Source organism: Sorex araneus, chromosome 1, assembly GCF_027595985.1.
Source record: "Sorex araneus isolate mSorAra2 chromosome 1, mSorAra2.pri, whole genome shotgun sequence".
NCBI classification, from domain to species: Eukaryota; Metazoa; Chordata; class Mammalia; order Eulipotyphla; family Soricidae; genus Sorex; species Sorex araneus.
The window spans coordinates 9,256,462-9,273,623 of record NC_073302.1 but is presented as its reverse complement, the minus strand read 5'-3'; the positions used below and the strand labels follow the sequence as shown (position 1 = coordinate 9,273,623).

Below are 17,162 nucleotides of genomic sequence, written 5' to 3'. Positions count from 1 at the left end.
CAGGGCAAGCACTTGATCCCATTTACTCCTCTGATCCCAATTAACAGCAACAATAAAAAAGTTCCTACCTGTGTAACAGGACTCTTTTAATTCAAATTTTCAACTCATAAAACTGGATCTGGGGCCAGAGATAATACCGCAGGTAAGAATTTGCCTTTCATGTGGCAAACCCCCGGGTTCAAACCCTAGTACTTCATATTGTCCTCTGAGCCCCGTCAGGAGTGATACATGAGCACAAAGCCAGAAATCAGCACAGAGTACCGCTGGGTGTGGCCCTCAAACCACATAAAATTAAATATATGTCACTTCTATTGAAGGCCACTGAGGATTAAATGAGAAAATTATTCCAAAACAACGCAGCACTATCAATTTGAATATGACTAACAAAATCTGTCTTGTTTTAAATTATGCCATGAACCATATGTACAAAGACTCAGCCTGGAAATTCTCACCATCTCTAGAAACTCGAATCCCCGAAGTCCTAATGAACAACAAAGGTAAGAGAGAGATCCTTTACCTGGCCCTAGAAACTGGCATCCTCGAGCCCTGACAGCAGCCCATAGGTTGGCAGACAACTGCTGAGGGTTCTGGTGCTGTAATATCAGTTCCGTTACAGTTCTCTCTCCAAGGGAACGGGCTGCTCGCATGGCTCTTACACGACCTTCTTCCTCCACCAGTTGACAATTTACAAGTGTCACCAATTTCCTTTGCATTGGACGGCTCAGTGCACTCTGGTTCAAACTAGCTACACCTTTAGGAAAAAGGAAACAAAGAAAACTGGAATTTTTGTCTATGAAAACATATTCTTCATTACATTTAAACTTTTAAAATAACAATTCCTAATGAGTCCTAGGGCTACTCCAGGGATTTCCAGGCCTGACAGCGCTAGCCTGAGCCTGATGCTCCGGCCACCAGTGGTGATCGGGAAGTCTAAAAGGTGGAGGCGAGGGCATGTCACACTAGGAATCAAACTCGGGGCTATATGTACATGCCTGGCATGAACATACAAGATAACTAACTAGGATACACATTAGTTTAACAAATTTCTGGCGGCACTCAGGGGACCATGGGTAGTACTGTGGATAGAACCAGAGTTGGCTGCATGGAAGGCAAGCACCTTACGCCCTGAAACTCTCTCCTGCCTCTTTTGTTGTGAGAATGGGGTTTGGACCACACCTGGTCATTCTACAGAGCTATTCCTGGCTCTGAACTCCGGGGTCCGTATGCAGTACTGGGGACTCGAACTAGGGCTCGACACACACAAGGCAAGTATCCTGCCTTCTATTTTCTTATCCTTCCAGCTCCCTACTTGACCTTTAAACAGCACTCAACACTAACTTCCTTGACTGATTTCATCTACATGTGTGCATTGATAAAGACTGAACCCAAAGTGTCATATGCAAATCAAGTGCTCTACTGTTCATCTTTACTACCTTTCTTTGTTTTTCTGCCAGGAGGGGCTCCTGGGGAGGGCTGAGTCATAACTAGCAGTCCTTCGGGGTCACTGGTAGTAGTGCTGCACCTCGAACAAGCTCTGTTCTGTACATCATCTAGTGTCAACATTTAGTTTATCTCTCATACTTCTATGTCACAGACTCCCTGAGCTCCACACAAGAACCAGTTGTTTTTTAAAAAAAAAAAACAAAAAACTTTAAATAAACTTTTAGAGAACTGTGATTTTAAAAGTTACTGATAGTTGAATTTTAGGCATATAATATTTCAACACCAATCCCACCACCAATGTCATTTCCCAAACCAACCTGCCATTTTTAACAGGCATGTTACAAAGTTCAGTGGTGTGGTTTAGATCTCATGTTTTCAGTACGGCTGAGTCTGTGATTTGGATATAGTCATGCCACTGTCCCACATCACCAGCGTAATCGAAGCCCCGATCACTGTCCCCCATTACTGCACTTTCTTGTTTGCCTTCCCACTCGATTTCTTTCCTTCTCCTAAGCTGTGGGATCAAGGGAAGCAGCAGTTGTTTTATGAGGGTTCAAGGCATGATTTGGGGACATCCTTCCACAAGCTTCACTGCTTTAGTGAGGCCTATCTACCTTAACCATCTTCACTGGGGAGGGGAGCCTTCATAACTGGTGCTCAAGGGCTCTTCAAGGGCTCTTAGACTATTCCCAGCAACAGGGCTGGAGGTTCACCACTAGAACCAGAAAACACAATGCCAGGGACCACAAGGAATACCTAGTGAAGGCTCACGAGACTTCAGAGAGATACAATACGGGGCTGGAACAATAGTACAGTGGGGAGGGCGTTTGCCTTGCACAAGGTCGACCCGAATTCAATCTTCCACATCTCACATGGTGCCCCAAGCATTGCCAGTAGTTCCTGAATGCAGATCCAGGAGTAACCCCTGAGCATCACTGGGTGGAACCCAAATAGAAAAAAAAAAAAAAGTGACACACTAAATGCTTGGGGGCCTCCAGGACTCAACTGTTGATGCTCAACATCATGGGTTGCTGGGGGCCAGCACCCAACCACTGTACAATCTCCTGTCCTCTGTCACTGTCAGTCATCCCGTTGCTCATTGATTTGCTTGAGCAGGCACACGTAATGTCTCTCATTGTGAGACTTCCTGTTACTGTTTTTGGCATATCCAATACACCACGGGTAGCTTGCCAGGCTCTGCTGTGCGGACACAATACTCTCGGTAGCTTGCCGGGCTCTCCGAGAGAGGCAGAGGAATCAAACCCGGGTCAGCCACGTGAAAGGCGAACGCCTTACCATCGTGCTATCACTCCAGCCCCTCCTGTCTTCAAGTTATTTTATTTCAATTTGTGATTCACTCATCTCCCCTCTGACATTCCTGATCCCTCTGATTGTTTTATCATTTAAAACCTAGTATATATTTGTTTTTATAAATATTTAATTATGCTTCATTATAAAAATTATTACATTTTACAATACATTCAAAACACCAAAGTCTTATTTGTTCTATTTGGGGGCCAAACCTCATGTCACTCGTGGTGGTGCTCAAGGGCCCCGGAGGTGCTGGGGATTGGTCTGGGACCTTGTGCAAGGCAGCGCCTTACCTGCTGTGCTGTCTCTAGCCCTCCGAGCATTGAAATCTTAATAGGATTTATCAAAGACTAATATTCTGCTGTGGCACTATTTTTTAAATCAATGAACAGAAATTGTGGAAAATGCTGATTATTTTCAGATATAGTTTAATATTCTCAATCAAAAGGTCTTTCAGGGCCAGAAAGACACAGTACAGGAGGAAAGGTGCTTGACTTGCAAACAGTAAACCCGGCTAAAATCCCTGGCACCACAAAGAGTCCCTGAATAGCACTAGCTGTCATTCCTGAACAGAGCTAGGAATAGCCCCCGGAACTGCAGGGTTCAGCCTCTGACAAAATCCCAAAACAAAACATTTTCTAAGATCTTTGGAACGAATTAAATTTCTAAAACTCAAAATAAGGGATGAAAAGTATCAAGGTTGAGATCTTTGCTATGCAGGGAGCAGACACAGGTTCAATCCCCGGACACTCCCGATGGTCCCGTGAGCCCTGCCAAGAGTACTCCCTGGGCACAGAGCAAGGAGTAAAACCTGAGCACTGACAAACATAGCCCAACAGCTCCACTTATCCCCCCAAAAAGAGCCTTCAATATTACCTACTAAGATGTTAACATCAAGTCTTTCAAAGCAGAGTGAGAGTACAGCAGACACGGTGCTCGACTAGTCCGCGGTTACCCTGGGTTTGATCCCCAACATCACTTCTGGTCCGAGTAAGCCCTGAGCACTGCTGGGTGTGCCTCTTTCCCCCCCCACACACACACACAAAAGTTTTTCAAAGTAAATCTATTACCAAATCCCATTCCTCAGTAAAAGGCACTTTTTATAACTCTATGAACTTACCTTTACCTCCACTTAGTGGTTTTAAGTAGAGTGCCAAATCCTCAACACATTTTTTTGCAATCTCATAATGTTTGTTCTCACCTAGATTACTTAACTTTATCGACTGATGATCTGGTACCTAAACACAAAAACAAACAAAAAATTAATGAATGGAAAAGAGTTTAATTTTTATTGAATTAAGGGTTCTTTCCTGGGGTTAAATTGATAACTACTAGACTTTTGAAATAATTTTGAAAAGAAGCACCAAAAAGGTACATGGGTTTACGGTGTATTTTTTGCAACTTGCAACTTTTTAAAAAAATATTTCAAAATAAAAAGGCAGGGTGGGCCAGAAACATAGTACGAGTGTTCATGAAGACACTTTGCTTGCATGCTGCTGGCCCCAAGTTGATCCCTAGTAACACATATGGTCAGTCCTAAGTGCACCATGGAGTCATCCCTGAGCACAGAGCCGTAAGTAAGTCCTATACACCACCAGTGTCGCCCCCAAGATCCCAACAAAAATAGACGAGAGCTTAGTTATAGAAACCTTGGTGTGACTCCCCCTACTATTAAAAAAAAAAAAAAAAAAGGAGGCAGGAACAAAAACTTTTTTTTTTTTTTTTTTTTGCTTTTTTGGGTCACACCCAGCGATGCTCAGGGGTTACTCCTGGCTTTGCACTCAGGAATTACTCCTGGCGGTGCTTGGGGGACTATATGGGATGCCGGGGATCGAACCCGGGTCGGCCGCATGCAAGGCAAATGCCCTACCTGCTGTGCTATCGCTCCGGCCCCTGGAACAAAAACTTTTCATTCAGCACTTACCACCCTTTCATACTTATATAATTTGTAGTATTTATTACAGTCTTTTCCCCTCTGAAGGAACATAACCACAAGATAGTACTCTAATAAAAAGTCAAAACTTCTGTATATAAACTACACTTCTGTCACTTCTGTGAGTGATCCAGAGTGAATTACTTAACTGTGCCAAACCATGGCTTCCCTATCTACAAAAAGAAGAGAATACTCCCTATTTCAAAGCTTTATTATGAAAATTCTATTTAGTTGAACCTGCATTTATACTGTGGAGTGCTTACCATGTGCCAAGAATAGCTCTAGACACTAGGCATCCACCAGTGAAACAATACAGACGTTTCCTGCCCCTGTGGAGCTTACCCTCTAACGGGGAAGAGGATAAACAGTCACTAATGTTTTAGAAATAATACATACTACAGTAGAAGGTGATCAGAAAAATGACACAGAAAGGATAATAGGGGATTGAGGGACTAAGACATACTTCAACAGGCTAGATGCATGCCTTTTTTCCCGATCCCAACCACCACATGGTCACCAAAGCATTGCCAGGAGCAGTTCCCAAGCACACAGCCAGGAGCCCCTGAACACACTTTGATTCACCTCCACCTCAAAACTGAAATCAAAGTGCTAGGTAGGGAATGGCAATTCTGATTGCCAGCATGGGGGTGGTCAGAAAAGGGTTCCTTGGATATCATGAACCTTGGAGAAAGAAAGGAATGAGCATTCAAGGCAAAAACAAGACCGTTATAGTGAAACTAGCCTGTGGAATATCTGACTATTGACTAGCAGGTGAGCGAGGCTTAAGTCTAAAAGTAAAGAGTGAAAGACAGTAGAAGCAGATGAGACTGAAAAAAACAATAGAATTCACACTGTATAAACCCACAGACCATTTTAAGACCCAAATGAAAGGATACTTACAAATGACAAAACATGGTATCTGGTTGACAGCATGTGCCAGATAAGTTGGCTTTATTATAAAACCCCTAACATTTCATTAGATCTACAAACTGACAGGGGCAACCCTAACCACCACACTGGGAATAGCCCCTGAGCACTGCTGGTTGTGGCCCCAAACCCACAAAATAACAAACCAATAAAACCCTTCAGTTACGGGTCCTTACTAGTTGATTTCTGCCCAACTTCTGATTACACTTCATTTCCTATTAGCTATATTTGCCCAAAAATGTGACTTACTTACCAAAATTACTTGTAAATTCTGACCACACCACTGAAAGTAAAAAACTGTAATGAAATTTATGGTTTTGCATTTGAACTTAGGATATTTATGAAACTTTTGTAGAATACATTAATGAAAACCAGGTACACTGAATATATTTCGTAAGCCTCAAATACCATTATGCATGCTTTTTAAAAATTTCTATTTCATCACGCACAAAATTTTTTTATTCAATATAATGTTATTAAGATCTTCAAAGCATACCTGGGCTCCAACTAACTGGAGAAGTGCAAAGTTCACAGGAAGCACATCGATGTCTGTGTTGATGGCAGTTTGGTCGAAAGGACAAGCTTTCCGGTGAAGTTTATTTAAGCAGGTCTTGCAAACAGTGTGTGAACAACCTAAGCTGATGGGTTTATGCACATTCTCATCAAATTCATTATAGCAGATTGGACAGGACAGAAATTCTGTCCACTGAGCTGCCTGCACAGGCATTATGGAAGGTGGATGCTCAGGTTAGCAGTCTAGCAGATCATTATTTTGCAGTGTAGTGTTTTGTAAGCTGGAAATGAACAAAAGAAATAATTAAAAACATATTCATTGTTTGCCTTTAAAAATTAACTTGCCAGTGGACCAGAGCGATTGTATAGTGGGGAGGGCACATGCCTGGCACATAGTTAACCCATGCTCCATCACTGGCACCCCATCTAGTCCCCTCCTGCCCCACCAGGAGTGAGACCTTAGCATAGCCAAGCCAGAAATACTATCTCCTCAACCCCTAAGTGTTTCTAATGACCACATCAAAATAGCCGATTAACTATACATATTTCATGGTAATGCTAGGGGCCTCTCACAGCAGAATTCATCCTGCTGGACATATATGGAGGACACCTACAAAGCTTGGAACCTGTGGGGTCATACCTGTCAGTGACGAGGCTACCAGAGGCACATCCACACCCAGTGGTACTTGAGGAAAGGACCGTAAGATGCTTCCCTCATAAGATGGGGATAAATCTTAGGGTCTTGTTTACACATGCAAGACAGACAGATGCTCACTCCCAGGTCCCCATATTTCATTTCAGGAACAAAAATTATTTTAGATTAATGGAATTTGTTAAAAAAAAAAAAGTATTTCCCTTAGATACCTACCACCCCCAAACATGTAAATATATGGCCTAAGGGGATCTGGAGAGCGAGTACAACAGGTAGAGTGCTTGCCTCCTGACACATGATGAACCTGGGTCTGAATCCCGGCACCCCCGAATCTCCCCAAGCCCTATCAGTAGTGATCCTTGAGTACACAGCTAGGAGGAAGCCCCGAGCACAGACAGGTGTGGCCCCAATACTGAAAAGCGAAAGAGATGCAGCCTAAGAATTGATGAGATTTGGAAATCATTGATCCAAACTATATCATATTGAGACAATTAAAAATAAATAGCCTTACCACCTAAATGACCAAGTCAGTCAAGAACTTGCCCTAGACAGGACTAGGAGGTTAACTGAATAACTAAAACTCAAGGTATAAGATTATGATGATAGGGATGTTTGTGTAATAATGAAAGAATGATACTGATCATAAGTAATGTGAAAAAGTAAATATTATCTGAAAAATATTGAAAATTATTCCCTATAATACTTTTTATAAAACATGAATTACTGAATAAGATATTCATACAGGTTCACAAAAGTGACAGACCCAATGATCAACATGTAGAAGAATAAAATAATATCCTCATCTAATCATTATAAGCATAAATAAGACAAACTAATAATTTCACATGTGCTATAATTATATTTGGGGAAAATTATGCAAATATCAATTAGAGTTATTTTTATTTTATTCTTGATTATTCCACAATTCTTCATTTTAAAAAGTACAAAAATATACTCTAATTTAAAATCTTTCAATACTCAATTTGAAAACCTTTACATTTCAGAAATTTTTCCTGTATTTTAATTTAAAACTTGTGTAAGTCTGATAAACCTTCTCTGCTGAAGAAAAAAATCTAGCTTTAGGATAATTAAGCAACCAAAACTTTAAGATTTTTTTTTTTCTTTTCTAGTCACACCCAGCGATGCACAGGGCTTACTCCTGGCTCTACACTCAGGAATTACTCCTGGCGGTGCTGGGGGACCACATGGGATGCTGGGATTCGAACCCGGGTCGGCCACGTGCAAGGCAAACGCCCTACCCGCTGTGCTATCACTCCAGCCCCCTAGCAACCAAAACTTTAAAGAATGTTTACCAGGGGCTGGACAGATAGTCCAACAGTAAGGTGCTTACCTTGCACAGTTTTCGACCCCTGGCACCCCATACAGCTACCTGAGCCTCACAAGGAGGGACTCCTAAGCCCTGAACATGGCCTGGTGTGGGCTCAAACCCAACAAACAAAGGTATCTATCAGCCCAGATACAATAATAGATAGCAGGTGTTTAAAATGTAGTTAGGGTTGGAGAGAGAGTACAGGGACTAAGATGCATCCTAACATGCGGCCAACGTTCAATCCTTAGCACAGCATATGGTCCCCCAAGTACCACCAGGAAAAATCCCTGAACACAGAACCAGAAGTCAATCCTGAGCACAGCTGGGTGTGGCCCAAACGCCCCCCCCCCAAATTAATAAAATTTAGATTCAAGAGAGAAAAGTAGAGAAATAAGTCTCCAATATCCCTCCATCCAATTTTATACACTTTTATTGTACTCTTCCTACATTAAAAAAAGGGATCTCAATCAGATACCTAAAAACAAACAAATGAGGCCAGAAAGGACTAGACTTGAGCCCCTGCTTTGCATGTGGGAGCACTGGGCTCACGCCTTAGCACACAGGTGGTCCCAGAGCATCACCAGCAATACTACCTCCTTAAAGAAAAAGAAAAGAAAGAAAATGAGAGATCCACTGAGACAATAGTGGAGGAAAGCGGACACTGGGTGGGGGGCATGGTGTTGGAAGGCTGCACGCATGAAACCAGTATTAGAAACCATGATACCTAAAATTAAAAATGAATTACAAAAATAGATGAACTACAAAATTTGAAATCTGTTACAAAGTTGAATAAATAATGAACTTGTAGACTATAAAACCAACTGTGCTGCCACCAGCAGGGGAAATGGAAGTGGAGTGACTGGGTAAACAGGATCAATTCTGTGGTGAGAACAGACTGAATGTTTTTTTTGTTTGTTTGTTTTGAGGTCACACCCACTGGTATTCAGGGGTCAACCCTGGTGGTGTTTTGAGGCACCATGCAATGCTGGGAACTAAACCTGGCCTCCAGCATGCAAACCCCTTGGATAACCTCTATGGATCAGAATTGGCCTTTTAATAGTGAATTGAATGCAATATTCAGGTACTGATTTATAATACTGCACACCTAACATGCTTATTACATTGTAATAACTTTATAATTTTCTTTTTAAATCTTGAGGGAGGGGCCAGAGTGACTGTACAGGGAGGGCGTTTGCCTTGAACATGGCTGATCTGGGTTTGATTCCCAGCATCCCATATGGTCCCCCAGTCAACACCAGGACTAATTCCTGAGTGGTCCTAGAGAGCCTGGTGTAACCCCTGAGCATCGCTGGGTGGGACCCAAAAAGCCAAAAATATCTTGGGGGAGAGATGCCATTGCTGAGCCAAAATCTGACTGGGCCCAAATCACTGAAAACTCCTTGGGATGGGGCAGGTCAAATCCCCACCCGGTTGGAAGGCCCAGTGTTCCACTTACCCACACCTAGTTCCACTCGCACTGAAGCATCCTGCTCACACCACAGCCTATCTCCGAGACACCACAGCAAAGCTGAAGTGGCTAGGCTCAAGACGCCATGCAGCTGAATCATCCTAGTCCAAGCTGCTGGGGTGCGTGGCCTCATAAAGTCACAACAGTGACCACCCAGTAGGAACAAGGAAAATCCCCCAAGAGGGTATTGTGCAGAACCCACTAAGTGAGGGAAAGCAATAGCACAGAAGTTCAAGTAGCACCTACAAGCTCATCGAACCCTTGGATACCAATATGAGCTATATGTTGTAGCAAGCAATGCAGAGTAAATTATTTTCTGCCTGCTAAGGGAGCAGTCTGTGGGGATGGACAGGTAGCTGGGGACACTGGTGGAGGGAAGGTGAGACTAGTGTTAGAATAATGAATGCCTGAAATGACTGTATTGTGAACAACGTTGTATATTAATCATGGTGTTTAAATAAAGTTTTAAGAGAAAAATAAAAAAAATTAAAAGAAAAATAGACTTTTAGAGTAACAGGGAAAATCCTGTGAGGAAGGCAACTGGATACAAGGTATTTTATTAAATTGGAAATTCAGTTACACAATGTAAAAAGCCTGAGTTGTTGTTTTTTTTTAATCTGAAACTTCTCTTTCAAAGACACTTAAATTTTTTTTTTAATTCTGCTGATGCTGTGTGTATTTTCAAGAAATTGACAATATGAATTTTTTTTTCAAAAAATATCTTGGGACTGGAGAAATAAAAGTTAGGTTGTACACCTTGCATGTGGCCAACCCTCATTCATTTGCCAGCACCACAACCACATGGTCCTCAGAGCACCAGGGGGTGTAGTCCTGAATGCCCTTAAACACTGCTGGGGTGGTCCAGGTAAACCCTGACACCTCAAAGTCAAGCAGTATCTCATCCCATCCATAGCCCTTCACACAGGGCTAGTTGGTCAAGAGTTGCCAAGTACACCCTCCCCCGCCCCCATCCCAGGCCTCTTATGCATAGCTTGGGAAAACAAAACAAAAAGGCATAATTTCAAAGAAAATCATACTGAAAATGAATTTTTGTTCCTGATCCTTTGTCCGGGGGTCAGAACAAAGTGCAGCAGAAGGGCCCTTGCCTTGCATGTAACTGAAGCCCTGGGTTCAGTTTCCAGCAACACACACACAAGGAATAATTGCAGGCCCTGAGCGACAGATCAAAGGACCGGAGTGGATGCTTTGCATGCAGAAGTCCTGGAATTTGATTTCTGGCACCCAAAAGTCTCCAGAGCACTGAGGAATGACCCCGAAAACAGAGTTGGGTAGAGTACAACCCCTCCATCAGCATCTCCAGGTGTATCCACAAAAAAAAAAAAAAAAAAACCAGAAAACAAAAAGGAGCTTAGCTTGCTATGTAAAAAGCATCCTACATAAACTTTTTCTCAAACAGTTCTACACAATGTATTGTCTTTATTTTAAAGGAGTTAATCCTGCTCATCATATTTATTTTACCGCTGTCATGTTTATACTTTGACATCTAATAATGTAATCAATCTTAGACTTTGTTGGTTTCCGACCTTAGAAATGAGCAGTAACTATTATGAAACATTTTTTAAATGTTCATTTATCTAGACTGCAGAATTACATAAGAAAAGTCTATAAGGAAGGATGAAATTTATAATTACTAGAGAGCACAAATTAAGTTATTATTTGAACCAAGAAAATATTTATCAAAGGAAAGGTTCCGCATCTATTTTTTTCATAATGACCACTAATTTGGAAATGCTAATTGTGTGAGGTACCATATCATACGCCACATGGAATAGGAAACTAGAACTTCATTATTTAGTTTGCCAAAATCATCTGAAATGCTTTATATTACAAAGGAATGTCATTCAAAGTTAACTAATTTTAAAAATGGTGTATTTCAGGCCAGAGAGATACGAGAAGGGTTGAGGCACTCCTCTTGCAGACAGCTGACTTTCATTCGATCCCTGGCATTCCATGGTGCTGAGAATTAGTGGGTTGCCTAAAGAACCATTAATGTGGCCCAAACCATCGCCTCCCCAATGCTCTTTGATATCTCAATTATTATTCAGCTATGGAGAGTGTTTCAAGCTGTTACAGATTGCATGTGACAATCTTATGATATTCTTAATGAGCTTCTACCTTCTATATCTATGAGCAGATACTTTAATCAAGTTTAATTTCTCTTTTGTTTTTGGGTCACACCTGGCAATGCTTAGGGCTTACTTCTGGCTCTGTACCCTGGTGGGCTCAGGGGACCTATGGGGTGCCGGGGATCAAACTCAGGTTGGCTGTGTGCAAGGAAAGCACCATATTAGCTTTACTATCCCTCCAGTCAAATGAAGTTGCCTACCTGTTTTAATAACACTCTGGCCCAATGAAGGATAATTTCTAATAAAAACTGAACACTCTGGCAATTTTCCTAAGTTTTCCTTTTTCTATGCACCTGGCTGAAATTTTTGGTAGAAAAATTATGAACCAAACCTTGGTACTTTGGACTGGAAAGATAATACGGGGGTTAAGGTTGACCCCAAGTCTACACCTACTCTGCACACAAGCCCCAGAGCAGTCAGGGGTAATCGCTCAACAGAAGCAGCAGGAAGTCCTGGCCACAGCTGCGTATGGCCCAAACACCTCCCACCAACAGCAGTCTGTGAACATTTACATAAAAAATATTTTTACAGTTATCAAAAATATATCTATTTTCTTTGTAATTTATTTTGTACATATCTAAATTGTCTGTGGCAAGCTAACAAATGTGCAACACTTCCACATTTATATGACTAAATTCTACAGGTTTTTTTTTTAATCTGTGGAAATTTAAACTGTTAATTACATTTTTAGTTAATACTGAAGTATTTATCCTAATGACACTCCAACAACATCTCAAATTGAGATAAAAGAATTAGAAACTCTAGAACTTTATAAATGTAAAAGAAACTACTTCAGAAAAATATTCAGTTACTAAAATTGAAGGATAACAAAACAAAGTATAGAGGTGAGAACAAAGTAAGTTAGAGATGGGTAGTGGGGCCTGTGGTAATATAGTGGGTAAGGCACCTGCCTTGCACATAGCTGTCTGGGATTTGAGTCTCAGTCCCCCATCTGGTCCCCTGAGTCTACCATAAGTGATCCCTGAATGCAAAGCAAGGAGTAAGTCCCGATCACTCTGGATGTGGCCCCAAAGGCAAAAACAAGCAAATTAAATTAGATGTGGGACCTTAAACAGATTTTTACCCATGTCCAGAGTATAAGATCACGGCTGTGAAATTGTAATACAGTGAATAACAGACATCTCTAATATGATGCAAACTATAAGCTGCTTTAAAAGCAAATTGCACACTAGCTAAGTGTTCTCATTCTTTGGAGACTAGTCCACCAGTATTTAGTCAGCTTGATCACACAAACATGATTTTAAAATGTCAAGTATGAAGGGGGGGCTGGACAGACAGTAGAAGAGGTAAGGCACTTGCTTTGCTGATCCCAGTTCAAACCCCAAGCATCCTGGAGCACCTCCAGAACACAAAGTCAGAAATAACCCTGAGCACTGCTGGGTGTGGCACCCAAACCCAAATAATTGAACAAAACTTCAGCAAGCTTTAACATTTAACATATCCAAAAATGAAAAGGGAATAGAATCACAATGTTAAAAGCTACTGTTATACGTATCTCCAACAGCGTTAGGAAAGATAGTACTGGAGCTCTGCTTCAACATCTACTATGGAACTGAACTCAGTCTTTTAACAAGATGTATTCCCAATGCCTTCTAAAAGGACAACAATGGGATGGTTTCCTAAATAGAAGCCAAAAAATGTTTTGATTCTTTAGAAATGAAAAATTTGAAAATTACTACCTCTGGGTGACAAGTTAAACACTCTATCAAATAATGGTCACTGGATAACTTTATCCTTCATATTCTCAAAGTCCTTAATCATTTAATAATTCTGATGTGTCAAAGGATATGCTATGAGGAAATTTTTGGCTTTCATGTACCTGCTTTTATTTAGATCATTTATTAGCAGAGTAGTGACGCTCTTGAATAGTGCTGTCCAAGAGAAATAAAAGGGCCAGAGATAGGACAGCATGTAGGACAATTGCCTTGCACATGGCTGACCCCAGTTTGATCCTCGGCATAACATATGGTCTCCTGAGCATCACAGGAGTAATTCCTGAGAGAAGACTCAGAAATCACCCCAGAGCATCATGGGGTGTGGCCCAAAAACAAACCAAAAAAAAAGAATTAAAATGAATAGTAATTTTGTTTCTAGTAGTCAGATTAAAAAGGAGAAAAATAGGAGAATTAACTACACTATTTTACTTAATGCAATTTATTTTAAATATTGAGCTAGTTTAAATTCTTTATTCATTCTATTCTATCTTTAAAATCTGGTTTGAGTACCAGAAAAATGGTAGAAGTTAGGGTGCTTGCCTTGCATGTGGACAACCCTAGACCAAATCCCAGCACTATATATGGCTTCCTGAGCACAGTCCTGAGAGTTAGCCCTGAGCACTGCCAGGTCTGGGTCACACTATTTCCCTCACCAAAAAAATCTAATATATGTTTTACACTTCCAGCACATATCAATTCACACTAGCCACATTTAAAGTGCTCACTTGGCATATATGGCTAGTACAAACTGTACAACTCGAGAGTGATTAAAATTGTGCAATAAGACATGAATCTAACTTTCATAAAGAAATAAAAATGAAAATCACACCAAAGAAGGTTTTCATAAAAGTAGAAAACCTTGAGGATCTGAAAGATGTAATTACAATATTTAAAAGACAGGGTACAAAGCATTACAGTATTTTTAATTTTAAGCAAGATTTAACCAGGATTTCTTTTTCCATCAACTAGAAAGTAAACTTCAAACAACTCCAACTAAAGCAAATGCTTATTATAAAACCTTGTTATAAGTTTATTTAGCTTTCTTAATATTACATACAAGTCAAAGTTCTATTTCTGGATATAAAATTCTGTGTAGAGAAAAATGCCTCCCCTCCCACACACAAAAAAAATTGGTAAGTTTTTTTTTTTTTTTTGGCTAACTGCAATACAGCAACTAACAAAAGCAGAGGGTGAACTAATGAAAACATATGAACAAAGGACATACGTCTTCTACCATGTCAGGTTAACACACCAGTAATAACACATTAGGAGTGATTCAAAGGATACCACTAATGAACAAGACTGCAATTAAATCCTAAAAGAATCGGAGCCAGTTTGAATTATAACATCTGCTTTTTTTCTAAACACGTCTGGAATATGTATTTAACACTTTGTCCTTCTAGCAATTTTCCAAACTCTATCATTTGGGAAACACAAACCACCAAAGCCAACAATGGCAATACTGAAAAATGAACTTTGATAGGTGGGAATGGCCTTCTTTCTCGAAGTGCATACGTAAGCAGACCACGCAAAGAAAGGGATGTGATGCTTACAGCGGTGGTGCAGCTCTCTAGATGAAGAAGATAATGGAAGAACCCACGAAGTCTTAAGAGATCCTAACAAATTCGTACACTTCACCATAAAGATGGCCAAAAAAAAACCCCAAAACAAACAAACCCAAAGCCTAAATCACTACATTTGATTTTCTGCTGGTGGGAGAAGTAAAAAAATCTCTATCAATCCAAGGGGGCAATTATCAGCTTTCCTAGAGGAAACTTCCTGCTGCCACTTAAAAGTGTGAAATGATACCAGGCTCAAAATCCGGGGCCACTCAAGCACTTGACGGGGGATACAAAGTTATTCCGATCGGAGCAGAGAGACGGGGAAGGGGGAAGCGCGGGGGCCCGGGCGGCGGGGACGGCGGCCGAGGGGGCACCCGGCGGCCCAGGCCCAGGCTCGCAGCCCGGCTCGCACCCCGCGCGGGCGGCGGGCGGGCAGCGGGGGCTCTAAGCGGCCGCATCCCTAACTCCCCGGCCCCCCCGAGGAGGGCAGTGACAGCTCCGCCCGCGTCCCCCCCGCTTCCGGAGGGCCGCGGAGGGGGCGCGAGAGACAAGTGCACGGCGGCCTCCCCCGAGAAACAAAGATGCTTCCCAGCCTCCTAAGATGGAGGAAGAGCCGGGGAAGGGAAGGGGGGAAAGAGAGATGCAAGGGGGGAGCGGGGCGGGCGGGGAGCCCCCGGCGGCGGCCCGGCGCGGCGGCGCGGCCCGGCGGGCGGCCCGCGGCTCCGGGGCATTGTCTGCGCGGGGGTCCCCGGGCCCCGCCGGGGCCGGCCGCGGGGCGCCCGGGGGCCGGGGAGGCGGCGGGGACGCGCGGCCCCGGGCGCCCGCGAGCGGCCCCGGAGAGCAGCGGCCGGGCCGAGGGGCCTCCCGCAGGCCCAGGCGCTCGGGGCCCGCTCCGGGGGTGGGGGGGCAGGTGCGGCCCCGCGCCCCCCGCCCCGCCGCCGGGGTCCCCGCCGCCCCGGCCGGGGCCCCGAGCCGCATCCCGCCACCCCCGCCCTACCTGAGGGGGCCCGGGCGGGGTCGCTAAGGGCCGCTCCCGGGAGCCCCGCGACGGCGCGGCTCGGCGACGGAGGCGCCTCGTCTCGCCGGGGCAGCGCTCGGCGGCGGTTTCGCGACCTCAAACTCCATCGGGAGCTACAGGGACAGCCCCGTTGGCGGCGGCGGAGGCCGCGACGGGGCCTCCTCCTCCTCCCTCCGCCTCCTCCTCCTCCTCCTCCTCCTCCTCCTCCTCACCACGGAGGCGGACCAGGAGGGATCCCGACCTAGGTCTCGCGAGAAGACACTCCCCACTTCACGCGAGATCACGCAAGACTAGGCGTTGGGGGGGGGGCGGGTGGTGGAGGGGGGGGTGGAGGGAAAACGTAGTAGCCCCCCCTCCCCTTCTCCTCCCCCGCCCCCCGCCACCTGGACTGCGCATCAGCTTCTCGCTGGTCGTGCCGGACCACCCCCATCACGTGACAAGTGAGTCCCAGCGCACTGTGGGAGGGGCTGTTGGGAGACCTAAGCGAGCCCAAGGGGTTGATGGGAAATTCCCTGCACTTACATCTGTTCCTAGATCCCTATTTCTGGTTGCTGGTTTGAGTCAGTGTCTGACTCCAATCAGGAAACGCTGGGTGTTCAATGAGCATGATCTGATAGATCTGTTACATTGTAATTCACGCTCTCTAATAAAATAACTGGATCCCTGCATATAGGTGCCAAGCAATCTCCTCAGTTTTTTTTTTTAAGAAGTGAAAAGCAAGAATATGGCTCAGTGGTAGAACATAGCCCTCAAATGGATAAGGAACTCAGCCACGCAAAACAAAACTAAATCAAAAGAGCACTGACAAATTATTACTTTACTAAAGAGAAAACTGTGCTACTCAGAAGCTGGAGGGGATAATTCTGGTACTAGCTCACATATTTGTTGAAGGATTTCTTACACCAAGGTAGAAGTTATTGTCTGAGGACAATATCCAGCAGTGCTCAAGGGCTACTCCTGGGTGGGATTTGCTCCTCATGAGCTCAGTACTTGGAAAACCAGAAGAGCCAAGAATCAAATCCAGAAATACCACATGCACTCCAATTCTCCAGTTTTGAGCTCTTCTCCCAGTCCCAGAAATGACTTTTTCTATATGAAGAGACAAACTGGGATGGTATAAAG

The 17,162-nt window shown here is 43.5% G+C and overlaps 1 protein-coding gene across 3 annotated transcripts in view; it reads right to left on the bottom strand.

Moving 5' to 3' along the window:
- Positions 1-16,211, bottom strand: part of RC3H2 (ring finger and CCCH-type domains 2) — a 60,422-nt gene extending 44,211 nt beyond the window's left edge. For all 3 annotated transcript variants that reach the window (XM_055124610.1, XM_055124614.1, XM_055124622.1), the window contains exons 1-4: positions 16,020-16,211; positions 6,111-6,408; positions 3,875-3,992; positions 518-751 (exon numbers count right to left, since the gene is read on the bottom strand). In XM_055124610.1, coding sequence (XP_054980585.1) covers positions 518-751; positions 3,875-3,992; positions 6,111-6,341 — 583 coding nt within the window. In that variant the 5' untranslated portion in view covers positions 6,342-6,408; positions 16,020-16,211. The remainder of the gene's footprint in view (positions 1-517; positions 752-3,874; positions 3,993-6,110; positions 6,409-16,019) is intronic.
- Positions 16,212-17,162: the final 951 nt, after the last annotated feature.